An 18,884-nucleotide genomic window follows, 5' to 3' on the forward strand; every position below is an offset into this window, starting at 1 on the left:
TTCAAGACAGCACAGCACAGAGTCAGTGCCCAGGAAGGGACTTCTGGGTCATGGGGCCCAAGACACCCCCGCAGCTCGCTGGGAAATGGCAAGTGCTGTGCATGTTGTCCTTGTGCTCCTGGGGCTGGGTGTCTGGGCAGCTTCGTTACTCAGTGGTGGAGGAGTCTGAGCCGGGGACGCTGGTGGGGAACGTTGCTCAGGATCTAGGCTTACAGTTGACAGATCTGTTGAGCCGCCGGCTGCGGTTGGGCTCTGAGGAGAGTGGGCACTATTTTTCCCTGAGCTTGATGAGTGGTGCTCTGGCAGTGAATCAGAAAATTGACCGAGAGAGCCTGTGTGGAGCCAGCACCAGCTGCCTGCTGCCTCTACAGGTGGTGACCGAACACCCGCTGGAACTAATCCGTGTAGAGGTAGAAATCCTGGATCTCAATGACAACTCTCCTAGCTTTGCCACCCCTGAGCGAGAGATACGCATCTCAGAATCAGCTGCACTTGGGGCACTGTTCCCACTGGATAGTGCCCAGGATCCAGACGTGGGTACCAATACCGTGAGCTTCTATACTCTGAGCCCCAGTAGCCACTTCTCTCTGAATGTGAAGACCCTAAAAGATGGGAAGCTGTTCCCAGAGCTGGTGCTAGAGCAGCAGCTGGACCGTGAAGCCCAGGCAAGACATCAGCTGGTGCTCACTGCTGTGGATGGGGGTATCCCACCCCGCTCAGGGACCACCCTTATCTCCATCACTGTGCTGGACATCAATGATAATGCTCCAACCTTTCAGTCCTCAGTTCTACGTGTGGGACTCCCAGAGAATGCACCCGTGGGTACCCTGCTGCTCCGCCTCAATGCCACTGATCCAGATGAAGGCACCAATGGCCAACTAGACTATTCTTTTGGAGACCATACATCTGAGGCAGTGCGGAATCTCTTCGGCCTAGACCCTAGCAGTGGAGCAATCTATGTGTTGGGTCCCATAGACTTTGAGGAATCAAGTTTCTATGAAATTCATGCAAGAGCCCGTGACCAGGGACAGCCAGCCATGGAAGGCCACTGTGTGATTCAAGTGGATGTGGGGGATGCAAATGACAACGCCCCAGAGGTACTATTGGCCTCTTTGGTCAACCCTGTCCTGGAGAGCACACCAGTGGGCATAGTAGTGGGATTATTTAATGTGCGGGACCGAGACTCAGGGAAAAATGGTGAAGTGAGCCTTGATATCTCTTCGGGCCTGCCATTTCAGATTAAGCCTTCTGAGAACCACTACTCACTGCTAACCAGCCAGCCTTTGGACCGTGAGGCCACATCCCACTATATCATTGAGCTGCTGGCCCGCGACGCGGGCTCACCTCCCTTGCACGCCCATCTCACCGTCAGGCTCAACATTTCAGATGTAAACGACAATGCACCCTACTTCACCCAGCAGCTCTACACTGCCTACATCCCAGAAAACCGGCCTCCAGGCTCCCTTCTCTGCACCGTGGCTGCCTCTGATCCAGACACTGGGGATAATGCTCGCCTCACCTACTCCATTGTAGGGAATCAGATTCAGGGAGCCCCAGCCTCCTCCTTTGTGTATGTCAACCCTGAGGATGGGCGGGTCTTTGCCCAGCGTACTTTCGACTACGAATTGCTGCAGATGCTGCAGATCGTGGTGGGCGTTCGAGACTCTGGCTCTCCCCCATTGCATGCCAACACATCTCTCCATGTGTTTGTCCTGGACCAGAATGATAATGCCCCAGCCGTGCTGCACCCCAGACCAGGCCGGGATCTCTCAGTCCCCCAGCGTCTCCCTCGCTCTGCCCCTCCTGGCTCCTTCGTCACCAAGGTGACAGCCGTAGATGCTGATGCAGGCCACAATGCCTGGCTCTCCTATTCACTGTTGCCACAGTCCACAGCCCCAGGACTGTTCCTGGTGTCTGCACACACTGGTGAGGTGCGAACAGCCCGGGCCTTACTGGAGGATGACCCTGACACCCAGCAGGTGGTGGTCCTGGTGAGGGACAATGGTGACCCTTCACTCTCCTCTACAGCCACAGTGCTTCTGATTCTGGAGGATAAGGACCCTGAGGAAATGCCCAAATCCAGCGACTTCCTCACACACCCTCCTGAGCGTTCAGACCTTACCCTTTATCTCATTGTGGCTCTTGTGGCCATCAGTCTCTTATCCTTAGTCACCTTCACCTTTCTGTCAGCCAAGTGCCTTCGGGGGCACGCAGACGGGGATGGGGGTGGGGGTGAGTGCTGTGGGCGCCAGGACTCGCCCTCCCGGGAGTTCTATAAGCAGTCTGGCCCCAACCTACAGGTGAGCTCAGACGGCACACTCAAGTACATGGAGGTGACGCTGCGGCCCACAGACTCGCACAGCCATTGCTACAGGACGTGCTTTTCACCAGCCTCGGACGGCAGTGACTTCACTTTTCTAAGGCCCCTCAGCGTCCAGCAGCCCTCAGCTCTGGCGCAGGAGCCTGACGCCTTCTGGTCCCGCTCTAACACGCTGCGGGAGCGGAGCCAGGTGAGGGGCTCGGCGCGACCCCTGGGGGCGGCAATGGAGAAGCCGCCCAGCCACATCAGGGACTTTGAACTTGGCATCCGCTCCTCTGGTGCGGGCTCGGCCCGAATGTCGGGACTGTTTGGACGGATTGTGTGGAACCAGAGGTGTGGCCGAGGCAGGGATGGGGCTCTGAGCCCGGGGAGGTGATGGTGATTGTGGTAGAGGGGGAGAGAGGAAAGGACCGACCCCACATTCAGAAAAGCCTGGGGTCTGGCGATCATTCTGGCGATTTCCGCCGGGTCCGGGGTCCGGGTGGAGGCGATCACAGATCCACGCCTGCAGCCAGCCTCCGAGGCTCCGGTGCGGGCACGCTCCACTGGTCTTGAGGTTTCTTCTTAGGTTTCTCCCCACTCCCTTGACCTGTGACTTCACTGTTATTCCCAACCCTCTTTATTCCCACTTCAAACCAACGCGTCTGTGGACAGAGCAGAAGCGCGCCCGCAGGGCCCGCACGAGCCACGCACCGCGCACGGGCTCGCCGCGCCTCACCCGCGCACGCACACGCCCCCTCGCACTTGGCCTCCCACGTACACCGCCTTTCACTGCCAGCCGCTCGCTGCCAGGTGCACTGGCTGTTCCGGCCCGCTCACAGCTTCCCTCCCACCCTGCTGCTCGCCTCAGAGGTACTGACTGAGCGCGCCCAGGTTGTGGCCGTCCCGGCCCGTGACAACTCTGGAGCCTCCTCCCGCCCCCGCCCGGACCTGGACCGGTCGCCTACTGGCGAGCCAGAGTCGCCCGCACCGTAGCCACTCTGGGCGCTCTGGGCGCTCTAGGCGCGGGGCGGGAGGGACTCTATGACCCGCGGGCTGGCAGATCCCGCCGGGCCCGGGGCTCAGAGCGGAGGCCGGCGGTGCCTCCAGCCCAGAAGCCTAGCTCGGGCCGGCCAGGCTGCCCTGTGGCCCAAGGGACGGCGGGGTCCGGCCTGGGACGAGCGAACAGGCCTCTATAGGACAGGCCGCCTGGGCCCTCTGTGGCACCACCGACCTGTCTTCTGGTGGGAAGTGGGACCCCGGAACACCTGGGCTCTGGACGCTAAGACATAGGCTTTTGGCTCCGTCGTCACCACAGTGTGCCCAGCGATCTAGGATCAGGGCTTTGGGAGTGACCAAATTATCTGACACTCTGGCAAGTCTTTCTTTCCCTGGTTGGAAAGCCATGGCCTCTGCCAGAAGCCAGCAGGGTGCTCGCATACATGGGGAAACTATAATGGTAAAAAGCACACGTTTCTGTAACTCCAGGAGCTTTTATTCAAAATATGTCTGTACCCCATCCTGCCCCTCGAGTCAGAATTATATATTGGAACAACACCCCCATATGATTCTGATAGCTAATTGAGAGAGCCTTACTGCATACTTCCTCTTAGAACCACAGCGTCTTCTTTGCTCTTCCCCACACTTGTTGGGTAGGTACTAGAATCCTCCCTCTTATAACTGAGTTTCACAGAGCTCAAGTGACTTGCTCAAGTTCACAGGGTAAGTGGTCGAAAAAGATCTAATCCAGGTCTGTCTAACTCCAGAATTTGTGCTTTCAATCACTTGGTACTTGTAAAACTGGAGAACAGGAGGGACGGTTTGTGTCTGCCGGGATGAGGCAAAGGGGGGCATTCTTTCCCTTTTAGAGCCTAACACGTGAAGAAAAGTCTACTGGGGCTTCTTATTCCTGAGCAGCCCTAATTGAACAAACTTGGACCCACTGTCCTTATGTAGGTTGTGAGTTGGCCTAGTTCCTGTCCTTCAATCTGTCATGGTTCCTGCATCTCCATGTAGATTCTGCTGTGTCTAAGAATGTAGTAACTGAGAGCTGGACATCCCTGTGCCCTTCCCCATGGCAGCTCCAGAATGGTGATTGTAACTCCTATTGTACCTGGGATGCTAAGTTTCTGGGTTCTGCTTACATCACTGCCACCTGTGAGACTTAGAGTGAATCATTTGGCAGCCCTGGGTCTTCTTTCTCCCCAGTGTAATTGGAGGTGCTCACACCTCCCTCTCTGCTCCTGGGAGTGAGTGTGAGAATTAATTACCAGAGCACCCCAGAATGGAGAGGAAATGGCTCTAGGAGTGCTCCATGAGAGTGTGTGATGGGATAATACACCCTCTGGAAAGACTGGGAGGGTCTTGGAAGTGAAGTGGCTGGCTAGAGTCCCACAGCTTCATCCAGGTGGGAGATGGCTACAGATCTGCCCCTTGGGAGCCCTGGAGATTGAGTTGGCTCTCCTTGGAGCCTGTGGGAGCTTGATCTCTGCCGGGCTCCATCCCAGCAGTTCTCTCTGTCCCAGACAGAGCTGCCTTGTTCTCTCCTCCTTAGTCAAAGCCATTGTCTGGCACAGAGTTCTGGAGGTGGGAGGTGTCCTGGGGCTTGGATGCCCTGGCATCCAAAGGCCCAGTCTGGCATGACTCCTAAATTAATAATGTATTTAGCTGTGGGAAGGGATCCTTGAGAGCCAAGGGTCTGAAGGAGGTGTCCTTCTGAATGTGTAAAGGCACAACCTGGCATGAAAAGGGTTACCCAGAGCAGCAGCCATCTTGCCGCAGAGGATGCTTTGTTCCCAGCTGAGGAGCTGAAGGAAATTCTTTCTAGGGCTGGTGGAATTCTCATCTAAAAACCTCCTCTGCCACTTTTGGGGGCCTTCTCTGCACCCCTCCCCCCGGTTCCACAGAAGATGTTTTCAGCCCTTGAATCTCTGCTCAGAAGTTCTGAGTCTGGGGGCAGGGAGGAAGGGGCCGGTTCCTTAGGAAAGGAATCTGGGTTTGCTTGCTCACTGTGGTCAGATCACTGTGGTTTTATCTCTTTGTCTCTGTTACCTCAGACCTCTGAGACCTGAGGTGTATTTTATCTTTGAAAATGAGCCTACCTCGCCCTCATCTTACCCCATTTGGGTACTCAGCCCCTTTCCCTCTGTTTTCTCCACAGCAAGCCCCGCCCAACACGGACTGGCGTTTCTCTCAGGCCCAGAGACCCGGCACCAGCGGGTAGGTGACTGCCTCTCCAGCCCACCCTCTTCTCTGCGACATTTTTCTCAGGGATGACGTGGGAGGAGATGGGGGGAGGGCTCAGCATTTGCTACAAATGGCTTCCTCCCTCAGTTGCAGATTTCAGGGAGGTTTTGGTGTGTTGGGGGCTGGTGCACAAACCCCAGAAGGAAGAGGCTCCTACTCGGGCTATTTTGGCAGCGCTGTTCACACACTCATGCCTTCCCTTTGCCCCACCACACAAACCGTTTCCTGTATCTTGGGGGCTCCGTGGGAGCAAAGGATGGTCTCAAGGTGGTCTCTGGGTGGAGAGGAAGCTTTTTATACCTATCTACCGGCTCCATTCCCCTGCTCCAGATTTGGCTGGCCTCCGTCCCGACTGGGTTTCAGGCCGAGGAATCTGGGACAGGAGGAGGAGAGGAGCAGCTGTCAGCAGCCAGAGCCTCCTCCAGAGCCGGCAGGAGAGAGCCGAGGCTGAGGGGAGGGAGGTCAGGCCGCTGGAGGTGGGGCTGGGGACGGAGAGCTGCCCCGCCCCGCCCCGGAGGGTCCTGCCTTCTCTGCCTGCAGGCCCTTTGTCCCTGACACTCTCTCACCGTCCTAGGCTCAGTCTCTCTGTTAGTTTGTAATCTCTGCCTCCCTCTCTTTCTCGTCTCGATCTCAGTTTCTGTCTTTATTGCTGTATCTTGGTCCCTACCATTTGTGTCTACTTGCACTGATCTGTGCCTCTTGCTGCGCCTGCTATGGCTAGGTGCTCAATAAATGTGGAATCAATGAATAAACGTGACTCCGCCTTAGTCTCAGTCTCTGTTTCTCCTTTTCCCTCTCTCTCTGCTTCCCTGTCTCTGTCCTTGACCTCTCTTCTGTCTCTCCTTCTTTCATCATTTCCTAGTGTCCTGGTGTTCTTCTGTCTCCAGTCTCTTTCTCTCCCTCTCACTGTTTCTCCTTTCTTCTCTGCTCTCAGCCTCTCTGTGTCTCCTTTGTCTTTGTCTCTGTCTCTCTCTCTCTCTGTATATCTCTCTAAGTCTCTTGTCTGTCTCTTTTTGCCTTAATGGGTCTCTTTCTCTGTTGCTCTTTCTTTATCTCTCTCTCTATCTCTTTTATACTGTCTTTTACTCTGTGTCCCTCTCTCTGTCTCTCATTTCTTAAAACTTGTGGGCAAGCCAGCACACACATGCCCGCCCCCCAGGCTCTCTCCCTCCCCAGCCCCTCACACACAGAGCCTTTGATCTCTGCTCTCCACCGTACACCCTCCCATCCAGGCTGCCCCAGCTGCTCAGATCAATCTGGTATGAATTCCTGCTAAGACAGGAACTCCCTGGGGCGGGCGGGCGGGGGTGGGGTGGAGGGGAGGAGGACTTCAGCAAAAGACCTGCAGTTGGTCTGAGGGGAGTGGGCTCGGCTCTGGGCCAGGCCTCCCTGTTAGAAGTCGGGGAGCCTGGTGGAGTCCAAGAAGCCCAGGAGACAGAGGGAGGGCAGAGCTTGGCCTGCCTTCCCCACCTCCTCGCTGGTTGGACACTTGCTGCCCACATTTCCCCAGATGCTGAGCCCTCACTGCCACAAGAACCCAGGACAGCTTGGTGTACGGTGGAGACTCCAGCTCCCGGGCATGTGAGTCCTGCCTCTGGTATCGAGGTCTCAAGGCAGTTAGTTCCTAGCAGGCCCCTAGAAGGCAGCAAACCAGATGGCTTGGACTGCCCTTGCCCCTCCCTTGACCCCAGCTTTCTCCTTTCTCCCTGCTGGTCTTGCCAGCCTTCCCACAGGTTTATCTGTTAGGTCATTCATGTATTCGTTCATGTATTTATTCATTCAACAAATATTCATTGGGCATATACTATGAGCCAGGCCCTGTGCTAAACACTGGCCTGTAAGAGTGAACAAACAGACACGATCCTTGTACTCATAGGCTGCCATGCCAGCAGGGAAGACAGAAAATTGACAACAAATCACACTAAAAAAATTTCTAGTTACAAATCATAGCAAGTTGTGGGAGGAGGGTCATGTGAGTGTAATGGGGGAGGGGGATAGAGAAGACCTCCAGGAGGAAGTGCCATTTGAGCTGAGGTGATGAGAAGTACAGGGCAATTCGTGTTCCCTTTACCCACCGCCACCCCAGGCCATATACTGGCCCTGAAGCAGAATTCACTGCTGAACTTGAGAGCCCCACCAATTGACTCTTTTTTTTAAAATAATTTTTATTGGAGTATAGTTGATTTACAATATTGTGTTAGTTTCAGGTGCACAGCAAAGTGAATCAGTTACACATATTCACATATCCATTCTTTTTTAGATTCTTTTCCCATATAGGCCATTACAGAGTGTTGAGTAGAGTTCCCTGTGCTATACAGTAGGTCCTTATTAGCCGTTTGACTCTTACGTGCCTTCTGGATTGGCCGCCTTACCCCTGCCTCAAGTCCCTTTTCATCAAATGAGAGACTTGGTGGCCTAAAGTACGTGAGGGAGCTCTTGGGGAGATGGAGGAGAAGGTGCAGGAGCTCTCCCTTCCTTAGTTAACTTGAGGGGGATGGAACAAACATTTATGATTCAGCTGTACAGGGGCCCAGATGAAATTAGGGGCCCAGTCCAGCAACTATAACTTCCCCCTTTCATTCATTCAATAAATAGTTAATAAGCACCTACCGTAGGACAGGTAGTATTCTAGGTGTAGGAGATATAAGATAGACATAACCTCTGCCTTAGGGAGTTTACAGTGTGTTGAGGGAGACAGATATTAACCAAATAATTACTCAAAAAAATTGTAAGATTACAGCTACCCTAAGTGCTATGAAGAGCAGTTCCTGGTGGTGAGAGTATAAAATAGGGATTTGACCTGGTCAGGGAGCAGGAGGACATCCAGGAGGAAATGAGGTTGTGGATTAACCAGCTGAAGGAAAGAGGGAAGAGCATTCCAGGTGGAGGGAAGAGCATTTGCAAAGGCCCTGTGGTGAGGCCTCTCAGGATCAGCAGAATGATGCAGGTTTTCTTTGCTGCCATCCTGATGAGTCAATGGGAGTGAGAAGATGAAGAGGGGAGATTTCTCTTATGCAGTCTAACCCTGGTTCTGGCTCCCCACTGCTTCTCCGGCCCATCTTGGCTACTGGGACACCAGGTTCAGAGCAGGGCTAGTGTCGAGCTCTTCAGTAAACCTGGTTCAAGTTCAAGCCAGCGCTCTGTCACATTGCCTAGACAAAAGGAAGTCTTCTGAAGTCCCTGCCTGCCAGGTGCTCCTCCTCCCCACCGCTACCCCTGCTCAGGTCGTCCTTGTGGCTTCTCATCCCAACAGCTGTTGTCTCAAGCCCTGAGCCCAGCAAGCCAGTTCTCCTTTCTCAGGCTGTACCCCAGGCCCCGCCCTGCAGCTGTTCCCAGCCTCTGCCCAGAGGAGGGTCTCTATTTCGCTTCCCCTGGTCCCTACACTGTTCTCCTTGGATGGCTCCACACTGCCATTTCCCCTTCCATTCCACCTCCCCTGAGAGACACTATCCCTGCTTTCCCTCAGTTTGGGCAGTCATTCAACGATCAAATAGCATCTTTTTTTTTCTGCTTATAAAATAATCCATGCTCATTATAGAAACATGAGAAATAGAGAAAACAGTTTAAAAGAAAAAGCACTCATAATTTTACAACCCAGCCTCTGGGACTGCCCCTCACACACACACACACACACACACAGCACACTAGAATACAAACTTCTTAGGGCAAGAATCATATCACCTCTTAAATCCTAGGGCCTGTCACAGGCACTGGCACATAGTGGGTACAGGTTGTAGTTCTGCCTGTTGCCAGCTGTGTGATTTTGGGAAAGTCTCTCAACCTCTCTGAGCCCCAGTTTCATCTGCTGGGAAATAGGGATAATAACACTTACCTGTAGGTGGTTCTGAGGCTGAAATAGACAATATGTATATAATTTAGTCAGCCCACTACCCAGAAATAAGAAGCTCTGAGTAAATGGTTCAAAAATAAGTCTGTCTCTCTACTCATCTCCTGCCCACGTGCTTGGCCTCCAGCCTTCAGTCATTTCCCAAGAATCCTTTCTGCCCAGCCCGTCATGGTTCCAGGCCCACCCTTCCACTCACCTTTATTCCCTCAACATCATCACCCACCACCACAGGGTATCCTAACCTGGTGTCTGACCCTGTTGTCTACCCCACAGCCCCAAAGCTCTTCTCCCTGCTGCTCACCCCACTACCTGCTCTCCCCACTCTTTCCCCATTAGGGCCTTCACCTCAGCCTGAGGCCACCTGCCTCAGCCCTGCGCCCCCAGGCAGGCCCAGAGAGAGCTCAGTCTGCCTGCAAGTAAGGACTCCTGGATTTTCATGGAGACGGAGGTGGCTGAGGCTCCATCACTGGGCTCCCGTCCTCCCAGAGGTGCCCCCAACCCTCAGTCTTCTCATAGGAGCAACCATGACCTTTAAATACTTAAATCTGATCATGACAGCCCCCCTTTTATATACTTCAGTGGCTTCCCAGAGCTCTTAGGATGAGACCAAAATCTTTAGTGTACACTCTGCAGCCCCAGGCCCTGACAGCACCGCGCCTTATGGCAGCCACACTGGTTTTCTCTTAGTGGTTTGAACTCACCAAGCTCCTCCCAGCCTCAGAGGCTGGGGCGTATTGCTCCCTCTGCTTGGAAAGCTTTCACAACACTACCCTTCTCCTAGTTAACTTAATTTTACCCCTCAGTTTTTTACTTTGAAATGCTTCAAACCTCTCAAAGTTGAAAGAATCATATGATGAACATCCAAATACTCTTTTAAACCTAGATTCACCAATCGTTAATATTTTGCACATTTACTTTCTCCTCTCTCTCTGTCTCTCAACATGCACACACACCCGCCACACACTTTTTTTCTGAACCATTTGAGAGTTGCAGACATCATAACATTTGAAATACTTCAGTATCTCTCTCCTGATAACATTCTCATACATAACCACAAAAGAATGATCACATTTGAAGAATTTAACATTAATGCAATAATATACAGTCTACTAGCAGATTTTCATAAATGTTCCCCAAATGTCCTTTCAACCTGTATTTTTTTCTTTTAACTCCAGAATTCAATCAAGGAACACGAATTGCATTTGCTTGCTACCTCTCTTTCATCTCCTTTAATCTAAAACAGCCTCCTTACCTTTTGGAGGGTTGTTTTTTTAAGACATAGACATGTTTTAAAGAGTCCAGGCCAGTTGTCTTTCAAAACGTCCCACAGTCTGGATTTGCTGATCATTTTCTCATGGTGAGATCAGGTTACAGAGTCTGATAAGAATACTGCGTGGGTGACATTGTACACTTTCTGCTGGGAATCATTTCCTGTCAGTTTGTCCCATTGTCAGTGATACTCAGTTTGTTCCCTGGGTTAAAGTGGTATCCCCAGATCTCTCTGTTACAAAGATATTTTTAAATATTGGTGATTAATAAGTAATTTGTGGGTGATATTTGAGACTGTGCAGCAACCTTTCGCTGCTTTTAGTATTTTAGTATTCACTGATGGTCCTTGCCTGAATCGGTTTTTACATCAGCAGTTATACAGTGTTGATCTTCTATCACTCCTCGTACGTTTGTTTGGCTGGCATTCTCCTGCAGATCACCTGAATAGCCTCTTCAGATTTAAATTCCCTGTCTTTTCCTTGAGGAAGCCTGGACTGACTGGCTCCCTAACCCCAACTAGGTCAGAACTCTCCTTTACCCCTGCTCTGTGCCTCCATGGCACTTGCTTGTCACAATTACAATTCAATTATTGTGTAATTATTTAATATCAGCCTCTCAATGGAGATGGAGCATCGTGAAGTCAGACTATTTCAGTCATGTTCACAGCTACAAACCCAGCACCTAGGCCTGTGTCTGGCACACAGTACTTGCTCAATAAATATTGATTGAATAAATGAACCCAGAATCCCAGCTCTTCCCATTCTGTGGAGGGAGAAATGACATTCCTGCTTTCTCCTCCAACCCTAACTCTACATTTGCTGTGACAGTGTAGAGGGCATCACACAGCAGCTGGTCTGAGCCTTAGACTGAGTCCACCTGCCTGGGGATGGGAATTCCAGATCAGGGGAAACCATAAGCAGGGACAGACCTTGGAAAACTTGTAAAGCAGCTCTTGACTGTGCTCAGCCACTGTGACAAAATACACACACAGACACACACACACTCTTTCATGCCTTCAAGGCCTTCCCTGCAGCCCCTCCCCTGGTGCCAAACCCTTCTTACCTCATAGTGAGTCTAACTTTCTGGGCAGGGCTTTCCCCATTCATTCAGGCAACAAACATTTATTGCGGAACTTTAGTGTTCCAGGTAGTGCAAAGGTCGACTAATAGACCGTGTGTGTCAGGCTGCTTCCCCTTCCCCTCCCCCTCAAAAATGGAAATCATTTGATCGCTGAAAATTCCCCCCCAAAGCATGGAAATAGTTACTATGGGAAAAATCCAAGTTGGGCTAGCATTCCTTAGAGTTCTTTTACAGGTTAACATTTTTAACAATTAGGAATCACCTCGTGTTTTTCTCAATGTTTAGAGCATCTAAAGCTCTTAACTAGGTGCTTCAGTAGAAAACGGGCACAGTCCTGGTCCCAGAGCTCAAGGAGCTGGGTCTGGGGGTGGAGCAGACAGGTGGGGACAGCGGCAGTCACAGTGGCACTAGAGCCGCCGCAGGGCAGACAGTGGGGGTGGGAGCACAGTGGAGGCACCTGACCCAGCCTGGGTGGCCTTAGGGGTCCCCTCTGGCAACCTATTCATATTACCAAGGCAGAGGTAGGGAACTTGCATTCTAGGGAATGGTATCTGCCCAAGATGTGCTGCAAGAGAGAGTTTGAGGAATTAGGGAAAGCACCTCAGAAAAGGTTTCTGATAGAATGTTTGAGAGCGAGGTTGGGGGTGTTCTTGTGAAATAGGAGGGGCTGGTCCTTGTGTGCCTGTGGATTTTATCCTGAGGGCTCAGCGAGCCACTGAAGTGATCAGACTTGAGTTTTAGAAACCTCTCTCCCTGTCTCGTGGGGCCCGCAACCTCTCCCCCTAGGTTCTCTCTAGGTTCTCACACCTTTCTCAAGTTCTGGTACATTCCCTCCCGTTTCCCACGCTCACTGTCCTCGGGAGAGGGTCTGCTCTCCCTCGCTGTGAGCCACTGCTCCCTCAAGGTGGGGCAAGCTTCAGTGCATCCTGCCCTCTCCCTCGAAGGGCCATGGTGTCTGAAACAGTAGAAAGCTGGTTTGGGGGACTGACAAATGGGGAGGGGGGTCTGGCTTCTGAAGGATTGTATAAGCTGCCTCCTACCTTGCTGAAAGGGAGCAGGTCTTGGGCATGGGCTGGGGATAGGCGCTGGTTGTGGGAGCCCTGGGAGAGGACAGGAGGGGCATGAGCTGGTGGCTTCGGAGACCGTGCTCACCATCCCACTCTCTCCGCAGATCCCAAAATGGTGATGAAACCGGCACCTGGCCCAACAACCAGTTTGACACAGAGATGCTGCAAGCCATGATCTTGGCCTCCGCCAGTGGTAAGTTGTGCCAGCGTGTGTGGGATGGGAGACCTGGGGTTCTGGGGTGCATCCCACAGCACCGTGACCTGAGACTGGCTTTCCACCTATGTGGTTCCTCTGGACCTTTCAGCCGATCTGAGGCAGCCCATAATTCCAGGATATAAAGCCGGGTTAGGGAATAGCTGAGGGATGGGGGGGTCCTGGGATGCCCAGAGAGGAATGAACAGGGAAAGATCCTTGCAGAAGTAGGGAGTAGTGGTTAAAAGTCTACCCTTGGAACAACTATAGGTCAGGTCCTAGCTCTGCCGCTAACTACCTTTGTGACTTTGATCAGTTGGCTTAATCTCTCTAAACCTCAGTTTTCTCAGCCAAGAAAATGGGGACAGCGACCTCAAAGGATTGTTGTAAGGATTCAGTGAGATGATACCGTAAAGCACACAGTACTGGGCCTGGCACATACATGCCCTCAATCCATGGAAGTGGGTGTGGATACTCCCAGCAGGGAGCACACACTCTGGACATGAGTGTCCAGAGCACACACTCTCTTTTTTGGTTGTCCCCACTTGCAGAGCAGGATTTTGGTTTTCCCACAAGGCTAACAAAGAACTTCAACAATAGAGATTCAGGTGATGGTTTTCATCCCTGAAGAGTAAGAAGAGTCCTGAGCCGGTGGGGATGGAGGGGGGCGGAATAATCGCATTAGTACTTAAGGGCACAGGCTTTGGAGGCAGGCCAGCCTGGATTCAAATCCTGGTGCCACCACTAAGCTGTGAGTCATCAGGCAAGTGACCACTAAGCTGTGAGTTATCAGGCAAGTGACTAAGCCCCTCTGGGCCGAAGTTTCACTGACTACAAAATCCGTACGATAATAACAGATCTCACTGTGGTGTCGTGAGGGCAGAATGTAAGGCCTCAGCATAGGATTGGCAGAGAGGAAGGGCATGATATGCAATGGCGAAAATTGATTAACGATTATCTTTTTTGACCCATGGTGGGATAGAAGGTAGAATTAGAATAACGCCTGCTAATAAGGACTAGCTTCTGGAGCAGCCAGTCCTGGGCTTATATGGAAGCCGGCAGTGGCCTTACATAGTGAACCGAGAGCCCAGCTGTCCAGCATGTCTGGAGGCCTGGTGGGTAGAGAACCAGGTAAAGTCAGAACTGTAATCACTATATTTGTGCCTGTGTGCTGCCCCAGCACACGCTAGGCAAACGTGATGGGCCACATGTCAGTGGATCCTCTCACCAGCTCTGCAAGGCAGGTCTAATTCCTTCCATTTGACAGATGAGGGAACCAAGAAGTTGCTTGCTCCAAGGTCCCCATTTTGAGCTGCAGACTGGCAATTCTAACCCAGCCCGACTCCTACGTTCATGCCCTTTGTACACCAGTGACCGTGTCTGCCTTTCCATCCAGCCTCAGTTTCCCTTTTAGCTGAATAAGTTTAGAGGCTGAACTTCTCTTAATGCTGCGTTATTCTCCCAGATTAGGGTTCCAGATAAAATACAGGATGACCCATTAATTGTAACTTCAGATAAACAACAAGTCATATTTTAGCATAAGTAGGTCCCAAATGTTAGGACTGGGACATACTATACTAGAAAAAAATTACATGAAATTCAGATTTAACTGGGCACCCTTTAGTTTTATTTGTTAAATCTGGCAAGCCTTCCCCGGATGTCTGTGAGGCCCAGTGGGGTGAGGCCGTGGGTGGTGAAGAGGAAGGGAGAAGGGACGGGGGGGCCAGCCTTCTGGGACAGAGCTGACCCCGGTTCGGGGTGGGAGTGGGAGTGGGAGCGCTGCTGTAGCTCTAGAGAGGCCAGATACTGAGGATGAAAGAGGCAGGTGGCTGGGTCTGAGGAGATGCCAAGTTGGGTTCTTGAGGGAAGTAAACAGACGACAGTAAGGTATATTTAGCTGTTGTGGCTTTGAGCCCTAAGGCCAGGAAGCAGACTTTTTAGCCTAAATCCAGATTTTAAAAACAGAAATGGAGTCAGTATTTATAGCCCCAGACCCTCCCAGAAGGTCCCCCGGGTCACCGCAGTCTGGCTCCCCTGTCAGGGCTCCACCCCTCTGGCCCACACAGGGCCTGACCCGAGTGTCAGCTGGGGGGATGGACCTTGGGGGTGGAGGTGGCAGGGTCAGGCCCTACTCTCACTTTCACACCCGCTTCCTGGCCCTGGAGCCAGAGAGGTTCCTGGAGTCCAGCTCAGCCAGGCCTGTGGGCTGCTGAGGAGGAGTAAGTAAGCGGGAGAGTAAGTATACTTGGGAGGCTTTTTAAATAAACCTTCGAGGGGAAGGTGTGCTCTCAAGGAGGCTGCAGCCTGTGGCTCAGCTGGCCCTGGCTGAGTCTCACCAGGCCTCCTGGACTGCTTGGAGTTGCCGCCCTCAGCCCCGGGGTGGGGAGGGCAGGGCGGGAGGAGCGGGCAGGATGGGGCTGGGAGGTGCTTCCCTGAGGAGAGAGGCTGGTAGCGCTCTCACCTCCTGCAGGCCAGAGGATGCCCAGGTTCTTTCTTGCTGCTCTTCAAAATCTGTTTCTCCTCGGACTCAGGGAAGATCCTGGTTCCTGCCCAGTGTAGGTCTTGCAGGGTTAGAAGGGGGGCGGGGCCATTGGAGACTTGATTCCACAGAAGGTCAGAGCCTTCACTCCAACTGAGGTCGGGGTCAGGCAGGGCCTCGGTCAGGGTCACAGGGCTGGCTCCTTCGTGGCAGAGCTGACTGGACGGAACTCAAGTGCAGCCCGTTTCTGTTACACTCTGGGTTTCCCCATCTTCCTCCCTCCTGGTCCAGCCCAGCTTCACTGCATCCCACAGGGCCCAGGTTAACATCAGGTCTGGGCTTCTGGGGAGGAGGTGGGGGGGCTGGCTTTGTCATTTTCATCTGCTCGCGTGCTCCTTAGAGATCGTGGGTGAATGTAGGATGTGGGTGGGCCTGGCTTCCAGTTACCCAGTCAAGCCTATTTCCTAGCTTTCTCCTTCTGCCTCCCTTCTCCCTGTTTCTTCCCATTTCTTCCCCTTTCTCTCTCCCTCTTGTCTGTCTCTCTCTGGCGCCTCTGACAGTCTCCCCTCGACCCCTAAATCACTCTGGAACCCTGGCTCTTGAAGCCGGATCTGGGCCCCCTCCCCGATTGCTTCCATTCCCGGGCCCGGTGGGGGGAGGGGGAGGGAGCAGCGCGGTCGAGGACCTGCTCCCTCCTGGAGTTAATTAGGGAAAACGGAGGAAACGTCCGTGCAATGAAAGGGCTGGGGGAGGGGCGCAGCCTGACGAAGGAGAGGAGGAAGTGGGCGCTGATCCCTCCCACCCAACCTACTTCCCCGCCCCCTGAAGGCCCTCGGACGAAGGAGATTTGGGGCTTGAAATGGAGGCTGTGGAAACCTGAGCGCTGGAGTGAGGAGGCGGAAAGGCCGGGGCTCATCTCTCCTCGGCTTTCTCTCATGCCCCTCCCCCTCTGGTGCTGTTCTTTGAAAATATTTCCTGTCTGTTTCTCAATCCCTGGTTGGTGTCCCAGGATTACTCAGCTTCTCCGGCTTTAGTCACCCTCTCTACCCACTCCCAGGGTCTGGGGTGAGGGTGGAGGGAGGCCAGGGTGGGGGGAACCTCTTCTGCTGGACGGGGCCTGGGCTGGGGTGGGCACTCCTGGGGCTTTAACTCTCCAACTGCGGGAGGACCCCAGCAAGAGGCTTCATGAGCTCTGCCAGAGTCATCAAAACTCCTGGTTTGTTACCCCCTGGGGAGGCAATGCGGGAGCATGTAGGGTAGAAGCAGTGACACGCTGTATGGTGATGGTGGCAGCAGCTGACGTTTAGTGAGCTCTTACCAAGTGCTTCGCTGGATGAAGCACCGTCTCCTTGAATCCTCACAAAAATCCAATGAGGTAGGTACTTCTGTGCTTCTCTCCCTTTAACATGCATACACATCACCTGGAGATCTTGTTAAAATGCAGATTCTGAGTCTGTGATTCTCACAAGCTCCCAGGTGACACTGAGCCAGGGTCAGAATTTGCACTTCTCTGGACCCCAGTTTTTTCTTGTGCAGGACGGGAAGTTGGGCTACGGGCTCTCTCTGATGTCACCTACTCTGACATTGTGAGCCTGTGCCTACATTGTACCTAAGACATCTGGTCCTGGGATCATCATCTTCTCAGCCTCTCTCCCCCTCCTGTATCCTCAGAGCAGTGATGAGGTGCAGGCCTCTGGTGGTGGTGGTGACCATACCCTACAGCATACACTTAAGATACACTTAGGCCTCACCCCTGCTCTCACCTGTCCTGGCTGGTAGGCCTTGGGCTAGTCTTTTACCTTCTCTGACCCTTGCTTCTCTCATCTGTAAAGCGGGGATAAGAGCACACACGTCCCTGGAGTGTTGAGTTGAAGTTAAAAGCCGTCGTGCGTGTGCAACATCTAGCAAGGTGCTTGGCACACAGTAGGCACTGGTTGCTGTTATGGAATGAATCCCGGGAAAAGCACCTACTTCTAACTCAGAACAGAACGGCTTAGTGCCCGCTCTGTGCTTGGCACTGGGTGGAACAGGATAGGAACCTGCACGGACCATGGTCTTGGCCCCCCAGGAGTCTGTGGTCTAGTGTGGAGACCAGAGAGGCTGCCTGGAGAAGGGCTAGGGCAGGGACTTGAGAGCAGTGTCTCAGCCCTGAGAGAAATGACAGCTAGCGTGTTTGAAGTCACTAGTCTACGTGCTTTACGTATGTAATCTTGGTTAGCCTTCACGAAAACCGCAAGAGATAGGTACTATTATTATCCCCATTTTGCAGTTCAGGAAACTGAGGAGACATAGGGAGGTTAGGTACACTTGACTAGGATCACAGTTAGTAGGTAAAAGAACTAGGAATGAAACCTAGGCAGTCACTCTAGAGCCTCTTAGCCCTACCCCTTGTGGGTGGGATGGTGTGTCCAGTGCTATAACTGCTTGTGCTATAAGAGAGTAACTGTTGGGGACCCTGAAGTTTAGCCCCTGACCTTCCCTTGTCTCTGCAGAAGCCGCTGATGGGAGCTCCACCCTGGGAGGGGGTGCCGGCACCATGGGCTTGAGTGCCCGCTACGGACCCCAGTTCACCCTGCAGCACGTGCCCGACTACCGCCAGAACGTCTACATCCCTGGCAGCAATGCCACTCTGACCAACGCAGCTGGCAAGCGAGATGGCAAGGCCCCGGCAGGTGGCAACGGCAACAAGAAGAAGTCGGGCAAGAAGGAGAAGAAGTAATGCGGAGGCCAGGCCTTGGAGCCACAGGGCAGCCTCCCTCCCCAACCAGCCCAGCCTCTCCCTAGCTGTGCCCAGGCCTCGGATTTTCAGGGCTCACCCCCAGGATACTGGTAGGGGCCCAGGCCATGCTCCCCTTGGGAAACAGAAACAAGTGCCCAGTCAACACCCCCTCTCTGCCCCCAGGGGATTGAATATGCAAAGGGAGTTCTGCTGGGAACCCCCATCCAATCAATTGCTGTGCCCATGGGGGTAGTGGGTTAGTGTAGACACCATTTATCACACCCCCTTCAGCTACAGCTGAACTCCTCCATCTTCCAAATTCAATCAGGCCCATCCATCCCCTGCCTCCCTCCTCCCCGACCCACCCCACCCCCTCCTCAGCAGCTCCTCTTTCTTAAGTTGTTTGGGGGTGTTGAGGTACCTGGTGACCTAAAAAGGCTCATAGTTCTGAAGAGTTGGAAGGGCATCATGACCTCTTGGCCTCTCCTTCAGTTCTCAAACTTCCCCCAAAGCATGGTTTGGTGCCAATCCCTTCACCTCCTTCCAGGACCTGAGACCAAGCTCAAGTTTTGGGAGATATGGTCACCATTCCCATGGTACTGATGCTTGCTGGATTTAGGGAGGGCATTTTGCTACCATGCCTCTTCCCAACACCCTGGGGACCAGTCTTTTGTTTTGTTTTTCA

The 18,884-nt window shown here is 53.0% G+C and overlaps 1 protein-coding gene across 19 annotated transcripts in view; it reads left to right on the top strand.

Annotated features, from left to right (window-relative positions):
• LOC133090991 (protocadherin gamma-C3) overlaps positions 1 to 18,284 on the top strand; it is a 165,033-nt gene extending 146,749 nt beyond the window's left edge. For 18 of the 19 annotated variants that reach the window (XM_061189733.1, XM_061189730.1, XM_061189729.1 and 15 more), the window contains exons 2-4: positions 5,460 to 5,518; positions 12,913 to 13,001; positions 17,973 to 18,284. In XM_061189733.1, coding sequence (XP_061045716.1) covers positions 5,460 to 5,518; positions 12,913 to 13,001; positions 17,973 to 18,199 — 375 coding nt within the window. In that variant the 3' untranslated portion in view covers positions 18,200 to 18,284. Of the gene's footprint in view, positions 1 to 50; positions 2,511 to 5,459; positions 5,519 to 12,912; positions 13,002 to 17,972 lie in introns of those variants that run through there. The other variant, XM_061189719.1, reaches the window with a different exon arrangement.
• The last annotated feature ends 600 nt before the right edge of the window (positions 18,285 to 18,884 follow it).

Source organism: Eubalaena glacialis, chromosome 4 (genome assembly GCF_028564815.1).
Source record: "Eubalaena glacialis isolate mEubGla1 chromosome 4, mEubGla1.1.hap2.+ XY, whole genome shotgun sequence".
NCBI classification, from domain to species: Eukaryota; Metazoa; Chordata; class Mammalia; order Artiodactyla; family Balaenidae; genus Eubalaena; species Eubalaena glacialis.